Source organism: Urocampus carinirostris, chromosome 3 (assembly GCF_059441175.1).
Source record: "Urocampus carinirostris isolate Australia breed hairy pipefish chromosome 3, RoL_Ucar_1.0, whole genome shotgun sequence".
Classification (NCBI taxonomy): Eukaryota; Metazoa; Chordata; class Actinopteri; order Syngnathiformes; family Syngnathidae; genus Urocampus; species Urocampus carinirostris.
The window spans coordinates 938,258-950,022 of NC_142351.1; the positions used below are offsets into that span (position 1 = coordinate 938,258).

General features: G+C 42.9%; 3 protein-coding genes across 4 annotated transcripts in view; 1 reads left to right on the top strand and 2 right to left on the bottom strand.

The window, feature by feature from the left end:
- Positions 1-11,765, top strand: part of LOC148368211 (uncharacterized) — a 157,539-nt gene that overhangs the window by 125,346 nt on the left and 20,428 nt on the right. The window lies entirely within an intron of this gene.
- Positions 1-11,765, bottom strand: part of LOC148368215 (uncharacterized) — a 359,448-nt gene that overhangs the window by 25,437 nt on the left and 322,246 nt on the right. The gene's annotated exons all lie outside the window — the stretch shown is intronic.
- Positions 2,336-10,039, bottom strand: LOC148368217 (uncharacterized). Its single transcript, XM_088330240.1, has 3 exons — positions 9,845-10,039; positions 8,651-8,743; positions 2,336-4,530 (listed from the first exon to the last, which is right to left on the bottom strand). The coding sequence occupies exons 1-3, from the start codon at positions 9,903-9,905 to the stop codon at positions 3,347-3,349; spliced, it is 1,338 nt and encodes a 445-aa protein (XP_088186366.1). The 5' UTR covers positions 9,906-10,039; the 3' UTR covers positions 2,336-3,346.

Sequence of the window (11,765 nt, forward strand, 5' to 3'; positions counted from 1 at the left end):
GATATTGCGACTGCTGAAGCCTAAATTTTCCTTCTCACAGTAAACATTAAACAGCACCTCACACTTAACTGTTCATTTTGCCGGCTGTGGTTTTTGGACTGTATACTTTATATTCAGCTTCAATCGCGAGACTCAAAGCCGGGGTTTGGGCTAGTTTTGTGACTGTGTTGCATCTTTTGATGTGGGCGCGTGCTGTTGATATACAGGTACGGCCTGTGTAAGTACAAAATCGGTTTTCCTCCCAAAATGTGGTGAGTGTGGCTTATTATCAGGTGCGCTCTATAGTCCGGAATTTACGGTGTATTATATATATATATATATATATATATATATGTATACAATGGAAGATGGGTTTTCGAACGCCTCTCAGTTCAAACAAATCGGTTCTCGACCAAATATTTGGAGAAATTTTTGCGCGGCTTTTCGTTCCAAAAATCGGAGTTCCGACGCCGATACGCTAGGGGCGACTTTGAGCGGCGTACGGGTGTAGATCGTGGAGATTGCCCCCACCCCTCCTGAAGAACTGTTGTCACGGCAACGCGCACTCCTCTGCTTTCGTTTTTCAAAAGTGGTGAAGGGAGTGTTTTAAGCCCTAATGATGCCGCGGAAGAAGGTTGGTGCAAGCAGCAAAGTTGATACAGGTGAAAAAAGAGGAGTAGTGCGTACAACTATTGAAATGAAATGATCTGCATTTATATACAGCGCTTTTCAAGTCAATGACTTCCCAAAGCGCTTCACATTTCCCAATAGCGGCCGTGATCTGTGCAGCCATGTAGGGCGCTAATCTGCTTATTGGGGGTATTAGTGGTTCAGTGTCTTACCCGAGGACACTTTGACATGTAACACGGACGAGCCGGGATTCGAACTGAGATCCCTTAATCCTAAATGATCGCGCTACCTCCATAAATATTTTGTTTGTTTGTTTGTACATGATTCAAATTGAATCGTTTATTCCGGCGCCGTCACGAATGGCAGCCACTCCAGCAGCTCCCGTGTTATTTTCGATTGTTCTCAGCTCAGGGATGCTGCTGGAAATGTGAATTTCCCAAAGCGGATGAACAAATTATATATCTATCTATCTATCTATCTATCTGAGCTACTGCCGCCCCAACTCGATAAATGTAACTTGTATTTAATCGTATAAAACCATAAAATCCTTCAATGTATATGTACATAACATTTTGTGCCCATTGCAAGTTCTACTCACATTAAATCATCCAAATTGGAACACACAGATATAGAAAGGTTTTTTTTTCTCGCCTGAATTTGTTTTTGCAATCAAATGCCCGCAAATGAGTGTAGCGTGGGTGTCCTAACAGGTGAGACAATAGCTTGAAGCCTTACCTGGTTCCGAGAAAAATTGGATCCTAAACTTCAAAAGACATGTTTCTACGAGTATGTTAGGGTGTTTCCAAAAGTGGCTATTTGGAGAAGACCGGTTTACCGTTCGAAAATCTCTGCAAATGTGTATTTTATTCGTGCCATTTTTTCTCGGACATTGCAAGAGTTTTGAACGCTTGAATGATCGTCCCACATCAATCCCAATTCTCCATACGTGCGCGTAAAATATATCACTGCTGGCGACACTTATTTGAAGGTTTCGAAACATCTTTGACTTTTTTCGAATTTTATTGGCCGAGCAATGCGTCGATTATCATTTAAAGCGGTCACCATTGGCTGGAGTTCTTGGCAGGTAAAGGAGGCGTTGTCGTTTTTAGCAATACGGACCGGGATAGGCTAACGCGGGCTGAGGACCGACAAGCCAAGCCGCGATTGGCTGAAAAGGCAGAGATACCTTTCGACTGTTTTTTTTTTAATCCATTATGGTGTGTTTTGGACTAAACCTTTTTAGGACGTTACGTACTCTGGTGGATCTTCATGGTTCCAAGACCATGTCCTTGGTGAGCGACGTCAGATTTAGAGTTTCAGGGATGAGTATACTATGAAATCTTGATATTTTGAATGCCAAAGGATGAAGCATCGGACTAAATTGAACATTATTAGCTTTGATTGTTAAAGGGGGAACAAATTAGGCCACTGATGGGTCACGTCTTGTATATACTTAGAATAGTTCATATTTCAGTTTAATGTTGTCTTACAATGTGGTCATGGTGATTTCCAGTCTCAACTTCATCTTGGTCCAGGAAAATCCAAGTCCCTTTTCTGTGGTGCTCCCGGTTTCCGACACGAATTTATTCAAAAAAGCCAGTGTCTACCGTTTATCGTGAAGGATGAAACTTTAAACACAGTGTATTTTCAACTTTGATCGATCGATTTTGTAGTTTGTTGATATGGATAATGATTGATCGACCCACAAATCATGCAGGCAGTCTGATTTGATTAAACTACGTTTTATTCACAGGACAAAGAAAATGGAATCAAACAAAAGAATAAAGTACATTGTTGACACAAGCACCCAGTGTGAGCGAGGAGGAAGGTGGAAGAAATTATGCAACAGGTTAAGAGTATCGATCAATGAACCCGGATTGAAGATAATAGACTCATTTCAATAATCAGGGACTGTTTTCATAGCATGCAGACATGGGATATTTGCCCAAAACACAAAAGACAGGTTGTTGCAATAACCCTTTTTGTGTAGTTTTGAGAACAAAAAAAGTCCCTCAGGGGAGGAGTGTGTGAGAAGCAGCACATAGCCAAGCAGAAAGATGAAGAAATAAAGGTTCCTATCTCTTTTGGCGGCGGGCTTCACGGGGATTGTTCTCATCCGGACGACAGGGACGGAGAGAACCACAGGCTCTCCAAGCTTTGGGGCTCTGGTGAGAACAGGCCCCAACCCTTGGGATCTAGGTCGGCCATCTTGTTGTTATGATAATTATAATTATTGATAAAAGGCAAAATTGTATGCGGGCACACGAGGAAATAGATCATCTATCAAGAAACATGACACAGATGCAAATAATGAATCTTTTGAATCCATATGAAGACTTTGGGGTCTCAAATCTTTATGATACAGCTGGAGAGTCTGCTCACTTCCTGTGAATAAATGAATGTGGCTTTTTTTGACGTGGTAGCAGTCAGTGGTTGAAAAAAGGTGAGGGCAAATGGTTTTGTGGCCGTTATCTTCCTATAGACGACCTGTATGATCCTTAACCAATTGAATGTTTTACAACTCTTAGTGAATTTTTGACCACAAACTGAGCAGGCAAAAATCTTCTCGCCAGTGTGGGTTTCTTGTGTGTCATTTCTAGTGTCCAATGATAGTCTGAAAAAATGTCTGTGTAATATAGTGTAATAACCTGGGAAACCCTTTGATACTCGTTGTGATTAAGGGCTATATGAATAAAAATGACTTGACAATATAGATATTTTGTTTTTCACCACAATGTCAACAGGTCAAAAGCTTCTCTTCAGTGTGGGTTAATGTGTGTCTTTTTAAGTTCTGACTTATAGTGAATCTTTTCCCGCAAACGGAGCAGGAAAAAGGCTTCTCACCAGTGTGGGTTCTGATGTGATTTTTTAAGCTCCCACTTTTGGTGAATCTTTTACCGCAAACTGAGCAAGCAAAAGGCTTCTCGCCAGTGTGGGTTCTGGAATGTATTTTTAAGTCCCAACGCTGGGTGAATTTTTGACCACAAACTGAGCAGGCAAAAGGCTTTTTGCCAGTGTGGGTTAGTTGGTGCATTTTCAAATGTCCAATTTGGGCGAATTTTTGACCACAAACTGAACAAGAAAAAGGCTTTTCACCAGTGTGGGTTCTAGTGTGTATTTTTAAGTTCCCATTACGGGTGAATCTTTGACCGCAAATTGAGCAGGAAAAAGGCTTCTCGCCAGTGTGGGTTCTAGTGTGTATTAAGCCCCCACTCTGGGCAAATCGTTTACCACAAGAAAAAGGCTTCTCGCTAGTATGGGATAGTTGGTGTATTTTCAAGTGTCCATATTGGGTGAAATTTTGACCACAAACTGAACAAGAAAAAGGCTTCTTGCCAGTGTGGGTTAGTTGGTGCATTTTCAAGTGTCCATTTTGGGCGAAATTTTGACCACAAACTGAACATAAAAAAGGCTTCTCACCTGTGTGGGTTCTAGTGTGTATTTTTAAGTTCCCACTGTTAGTGAATCTTTGACCGCAAGTTGAGCAAGAAAAAGGCTTCTCACCAGTGTGGTTTCTGGTGTGTATTTTTAAGTTTCCACTTGTAGTGAATTTTTTACCACAAATTGAGCAGGAAAAAGGCTTCTCCCCAGCATGGAGTTTCATATGCAACTTCATATATGACTTGCTTCGAAACGTTTTCCCGCACTGGGAACATGTGTTACCGCCTTCAGCGTTTGCGGAGCGGGACGTGTCGTCTTCATCCGTTTCCAAGTGTTGACGGGAGCTGATGCTTCCGGGCTCCTGCCGACCTTGATCTTTGGCGGTTGAAGGGACTTGAAAATCTTCCTCTTCTTTAACGTGAACAGGCTCCCCATCTTCTGTCTCTTGCTTCACGTGACAAGGCTTCAGATCCTCCTCAATTTTAACGGCAGACAACTCTGGTTCCGGCCGCGCAGTAGGAAGATATTCTTGGCTGACGTCTGCAAGACACAAGTCACATTTATTTGTATTGCCCTCAACTCCTTCAGAAGCATTGTCACCGAGTGCCAAAACGTAAAAAAAAATTCTGAAGGTTTAGGCGCTGCTGAACAGTAAGTATTAGGCCTCTAGGAATGAAATGCTCGTTTTTAGAGGATAAAAAGGGGCCGGAGGGACTTTCGGCGGCGCTACGAGGTAGACGGCAGCAAGGAAAGTAGCACGGACAAAAATCACCAAAGACAAATGTAATACATACTAGGAGAAAGACAGAAAGGCTACAATATGTGACTCATATCATAGAAAAACACTGCGACAAAACACAATCAAGGAGGGGACACTCGTTGAGGAAACGGGCGCTAAGGAGAAAAAGACGGAGGGAGCAGAAGGAATGTCATCGGTCGACGAGGGACGCCACTCGGCCATCCTCCGCCAAATCCCTAAATGAAGGCGAAAACATACCGAAGCAGCAGGCGGAAGATTGCCGTGGCAAGACTCGAAAAAGAAGAACTTCTGGAGCGCGCTTTGTCGCTGGAGCGGAGGCTGGAAGGCAAGGAGGAGCTACATGCTAACACGGAGGAGCCGACGACGAGACCAGAAGAATCCATAGCCTTCCTGCTCCGCCAAACAAGCAACAACGTGGGAGGACTTGGAGTCAAGATCACGACGGATTAAACTCGGTTAAATGGAACATTCCGACAAGGGGACATCTGGATTTGCGCCTTGAGAGGGCACAGCGCTCACTCAAGGTAAAGCACCGCCACGGGCAATTATCGTACCTTTCACCGACGACAGAGTAAAAGAATCCGTGATAAAAGAAGACAACGTACGAAGGCGAGACCGTTAAATCAACCGAGACGACGCCACGGAAATTCACAAGAAGAGGAAACGAGTAAGGGACGTCATCAAAAAGCTAAAGGAAAAAAAACGTAAAGGCACGGTTCTAATCAAGGGAAACAAAGGTCAGTACATCCCTTGGCAGACGCTCGACTTTACGGGTCTTATTTCCCGATTGCCAGACATACATGAAGGTGCTGGGAAGTGGATTCGACGGTTTGAAGAAGAGACTAAGAACTTCCGGTGGCGCAATGAGGTAGACGGCAGCAAGGAAAGTAGCTCTGACAAAAATCACTAAAGAGTAATGTAATACTTACTTGGAGAAAGACAGAAAGGGTACAAATTGTGACTCATATTAAAGAGAATTTCTTCAACAAAACATGGTCAAGGAGGGGAAACTTGTTGAGGAAACGGGCACTAAAGAGAAATAGATCAAGGGAGCAGAAGGAATGTCATCGGTCGACGAGGGACGCCACTCGGCCATCCTCCACGAAATCCGTAAATTACGGCAAGAACACACTGAAGCAGCCAGTGAGAACAAAATTGCTATGGCAAGACTGGAAAAAAGCATCGAAAAACTTCCGGAGCGCACTGTGTTGCAGGAGCGGATGGTGGAAAGCATGGAGGAGCTACATGCTAACACGGAAGAGCGAACGTCAAGACCAGAACAATTTACAGTCTCCTTGCTCCAAAAAAAACCCAAACTAGCAACAAAGTGGGAGGACTTGGAGTGGAGATCACGACGGAACAACATTAAAACACACGGCATTCCGGAGGGTGCCAAGAGGAACGACACAATCGGCTTCATAACCAAATTTATTAAATCGAACATTCCGACAACAGGACAAATGGATTTGCGCATTGAGAGGGCACACCGCTCACTGGTGAACAAGTCTCAAGGTAAAGCACCGCCACGGGCAATTATCGTACGTTTCACCGACTACATAGTGAAAGAATCCGTAACGAAAGAAGCATGGAAGCGGAAGACAAGGTACGGAGGCAAGACCGTTTACTTCAACCAAGATTACACATCAGAAATCCCAAAAAAGATGAAACAAAAAGTTAAAGGAAAAGAACGTAAAGGCACAATCCCCATATCCCGGCCAGCTGAAGATGTTTTTGGACTCATAGTCTACACGGACAGAGGCAGCAACATGGCTAAAAGAAATGGGGATCGAAGTGGAAGAAGACAATACGGAGACATAGCAAAATATGTTGTCAAAGAACATTTGGACCACAGTGACCGGAAAGATAGTTAGTTTCTTCATCCCTACAGGGAAATTCACATTTCCAGCAACATCTCTGAGCTGAGAACAAAACAATAATAAAGCAAAAAGAATACAATATACAAATACCCAGTGTGACGTGCAAATGCCCACTTTAGCATGTTATATAGAGTAACTAAATAGTGCTACACAGAATACATATCGCAGTAAGATTCGGTAATATCCAATGTAGGTGGTGTGGTTTAATGTGGGCCTTTACTCCGCCGGGTTGAGTTAAAGAGTCTCATGGCATGAAAAAGAAAAGATCTCTTCAATCTGTCCATGGAACAAGACAGTGACAGCAGTCTGTCGCTGAAACTTCTCTTCTGTCTGGAGATAATGCTGTGTAGTGGATACCATGGATTGTCCACGATTGACCGCAGCTTTTCCAGTGCCTGTCTCTCAGCTACTGTTGTTAGGCCGTCCAGCTCTGTGCCCACAACAGAGCTCGCTTTCCTCGCCAGGTTATTGAGACGGGAGTAAGAGGGCGCTTGCCACAACTGTCTCATATAATATTTTCAGGAGCTTATTGCAGATGTTGAAGGAGGCCAGCCTTCTGAGGAAGTCAAGTCGGCTTTGGCCTTTCCTACATAGAGCTTCTCTGTTGGCGGTCCAGTCCAGTTTGTTGTCCGGCAAACTTTCACATATTGCTTCCTCCCCGTCAAATCACTTGGAATCCATTGCAAAGCCACACCCCTGATGCCATATCTTTCCAGTTTTTTTAAGAGGGTATTATGATTATTGGTATCAAATGCTTTTTAAGTCAACAAATACCCCGACTGCGTATCTTCATTCGTGTTTTCGTTTCCTGTTGACAAACCTCACTATGGTAACTTTAGGGTGGTTCTAACCTCTTGACAATGGATGGCATGCTTCGATGGAAATCCCTTTATGATTCCTAAAAGCAATGAGCTGTTGCTCAGCAGATTCTTGATTGGCATTCGTTGCAATAATTTATCGGCCACAGCCTCGGCATAGGTCCGAGGTTTGATGTCCAGACCGGTGATGATAATAAATCTGTGCTTTCTCCTTCCTAACCCATAGAAGCCAAAATCGCAGCGCACATTAGCGGCTACGTTAGCTTCACGTGACTTGCGCCGTCCCGAAACAAAGTTTGCAAACAGCTTATTCGATATAACTGGACTTGCCCTTTAGGGCTGCACGATTTTGGGGATAAAAAGTAGTTGCCATTTCTCAGACCAGAATTGCAATTTCGAGGCGATTTTTGAATATCTATGCTAGGTTTTTTTTTTCAGGGAAAACAAACATTGTGACGTGTAAATATGACTCGAGTTGATGTACTTAGAGACAGAGAGTTACAAAATAGCAACTATAGATGTAAAAATCAAAACAGACCTGCAGTTGGATAGTCTTTCTTATCATGATAGAAAAAGACAACGAAATTGGAGGGTTATTGCTTTCAGCGTAAATAAACGATGAAGAGACCGGCAAGCTGCACGCTGCAGTCGGGTCCCCGCGACTTTGCAACGTCTTTGTGATGATTGAAATGAGAAAGTCGACGTCAATTTCTAGACAATTCGGTCGAGGGGAGAGAAAATAGACGGTGATCGTCGATAATAAAAAGATTCGCAAATATAAAAATATTCACCGTTGGGCAAATATTTCGTCTGAGAAACAGCCCTTGCGCACGTGACTGATTTAGAAATAAGGTACGTATTTTGACAGAACGAGCGAACAGAAGCCCGGACCTTATTCGAAAGGAAAGTACAGCGGACGTCGACGGCCAAATACGAGATGTCAAGTGTTGTGGAAAGCAGATAATAACTCAGGATAAGGAAAGTTGAACCTGAACTGAACTCGGACAAAACAGTCTTGGAGCTGACAATAGCCTATTGCGTGGCGGAAGTCTTGACCTGGGGCGGGCAACCATCACGAGTTGTTAAGAGCAATGCCATAAGGAGCCTTCCCTTTTTGCCATATCTCCTCTCTGCGTATTTTTGGGGGCCACGCCCAACGACCTTCCCTCCGAAATAAGGACGTTGCGGAAAGTAAAACGACCAACCTGATCTGTTCAACACAATTTGGAGTATCTTGTAAACCGTTCCTGGACACTCTGGTTCCTGACACGCAGTAGGAAGATGGTCTTCACCGATGTCTGAAAAACACAAGTCAAATGGCATTTATTTGTGACGCCTTTACTCCCAGAAACTCACAAAAGGAATGCGCGGAACTCCATAGCAACATCAACCTAATCTGAAAGCTACAGGAGGGCAAGGAAAGACTCAAAAAAAGGTCAGGATGCGGAAAATGAAGAAACCTTGGGAAGGGACCGCACATGAAATATACAGGAAGTCATGGAAACAGGGTTCATACATTTTTTTCATGGCCAAATCCGAGCACTTTTCAAGCACTTCCAAAGCCATTTTCAAAATTTTCTCCGGTACCTCCTAAGGGAAAAAATATCCAGCTGCCATCAGAGGAAATTTTTTGCTGTTGTCGTATTTGATGATTAAAATAAAGTCGTTATCTTGCTTCTAGCACATACTTTGTGCTATTTTGGGATGTTCCCATCCACGACCTACGATCTTTGTGTGTGAAAGCGCTGCTATAATAGCGCCACCTGCTGGTATGGGGTAAAATTCGGGCTTCTGATTTTGTGATTGGAAGGCAGGGGTTAGTTATCAGTCTACAGTGCACCGCTAACGGTAAGCCACGATCTTTCGGTGCTCTGAAAAAGGTTATTTGTAAAGATTAAAACCTTAGCTGACAAATGTCTCTACATGCAGAGTAATGTGATTGATGTTGTCAGGCTGTTTGGATTTATTCTTGTTTTGTTTCTGTCGCCTTTTGTGTTAGTTTTGCCGGACGTTGCATGTTGTGCTAAAATGCTAATTCCCCTTATAGTGTTGAAAGCCAGCAGAGGTAGGAAACCACGTGTTGTGTGTGACTCATTTCATTTGCAGCAACTGTATTAAAAGCCTCATCATGCAGTCCAGCCCAAATGGGGATCTTAGTTTGGACGGCTAAACCGCGGTTACAAATTATATACATATATAAAGTTTGAATGCGACTTCGTAACAGATGCTGCTAAACTTCATTATATTTACTGCACTTTTAGTATTTGCTCGAGGTGAAAAACGAGTCGTTTACTGTAAAAGGCTTAAAAAAGTTGTATTTGAATGAAAAAACACTATTCTTTTTTTGCAACATTTTGGAAAGCATTGTTATTGTAGCAGAAGCAAAAAAAATGTCCAACCTTTCCCGAGCTGCTTGGAAAAAGCGTCCTCTCGTCGCAGTCCATCCTCACTGGAGCGCATTTTATCCGTCTTTCAACGAAAAAACTCCAACTCGGCAGTAAAAATGACCACAACGTGATACTTGTGTCAAGTTGACGTCTTTTGAAGTCGACTAGAGGACTTTCTTGAGATTCTATTGTTCGGCGGCCATGACACCTTCTCCTTCGAAACCCCGCCGCAATGGATTGTGGGTACAAGTGGCACGGATCATATGATATGTTCAAGAAAATGGGTATTTCGGGAAATCCTACCAGATACGACTAAAAAGCGTCTCAAGAATGTAGGAAGTCGGGGTTTTTAAACCCTCAACTGGGGAAATATGATAAGAAAGACACTCGAGGTGTAATGTCCTGGTTGAAAAGTTGGGGTACATAGCCTTTCTCCTGGTCAGAGGTTGAAAAACTCAGTTGTCGTCTTTTCGGGAACGCAGCAACAGAAAACACATAGAAGACGAGACCGGTCGGTGACAAAATAACTCGATTCGTCCGGTGAACAACTATATTAAGGCAATAAATGTCAAAAATGAAATTATAAAAAGGTAAAAAGAAAAAGCAGTAACGGGTGTATTCATAAGTTTTGTTCCGTTGTAATTCCTGCTGAAATATTTTTGACTAGTTTGTGTTTAAGTGTCCTGCAGTGCCACCTGCTGGTACAACAGAGTTGAAATTTGATTTCATTGATTTTTTTTTGTTGAATTCTCACAAAATCCGTGTTTTTGTTGCATTGCTGTTAAAAATGTTGGTACCGCCTTCATCTGTTAAGCGGGGTTGGGGGGGGGGGGGGCTTGGGGGTTACTTCAACTGGATGACTTTCAGTGACTTTTGGATGACTCCAATAGCTAATATGCTAGGAAAAAAACAAAAGAAACTCAATAGGAATAAAATGACTCCATTTTGTGCAGGCTCGGAAGTAACAGAACACATGGAACGGCAAAAATGATGTTGGCAAACTGTTTGGATTTATTTTCATTTTGTTTCTGTGCCATTTTATGTTAGTTTTTCCGGATACCAAAGAGATCTAAGCCAGGAGAGAAAGCTTACCACATGTTGTGAGTCATCATTTTATACATATTAGGTTTGTTTTGTCTTTCATGAGCATATTTGCTATTGGAGTCATCCAAAAGTCATTGAAAGTCATCCAGTTCAAGTAATCCAACCCAACCCTGCTGTTAAGACATGTGCTGTGCGGCCGCCTTTTTGGTTTGCCGTATGTGACGACCCTCTTTCACGCACGACACAAGGTTTCACAATCACTCGGTTTATTACCTGCATTCAGTCAACAAAACAATACAAAAGTCAGGGGCATCTGTTCGCGACTGCAATTATCTCCAGCGCGTACAAATTGAAGCTACGGCAAGCGCTGAAGCCCATAAATTGCCAAACGAAAAAGACAGTCGCAGATGCCCATGACTTAACAACTAAAGGAACCACCGGAATATTAACAGTAATACGACAAAAACACAGATTTTGTGAGAATTCCAAAAAACATTCAAAACAATCAAATTTCAACTCTGTTACGCCTACCTTCGGCTCAAAAACACGGTGCTGAAGGTAAGCTGTGCCCAATGTCAGTTGGATAAAAAAATGCATATTTTGCTAGATATAGGAGCTGCTTTCACGAACTATCTTTGTATATAAATGTATATAAGTTGTGCTAAATGAAGTATATATAAAAAAAAACACTCATTAGAAGTAAAGTAATGTAGCTTGAAACGATGATGCAACGTGTTTCGATGCAACCACGCCACGAGGTGCGGCATGTTGAGCGATGACCCGTTTTTGTCGGCAGTCTCCAGCGCGCTGCCAACGATGTTGAAAACGGGCGGAGGTGCTGACCACATGGTGCGCGTATGTTGAGTCGCTCATGGCAGCAACTGGAAAA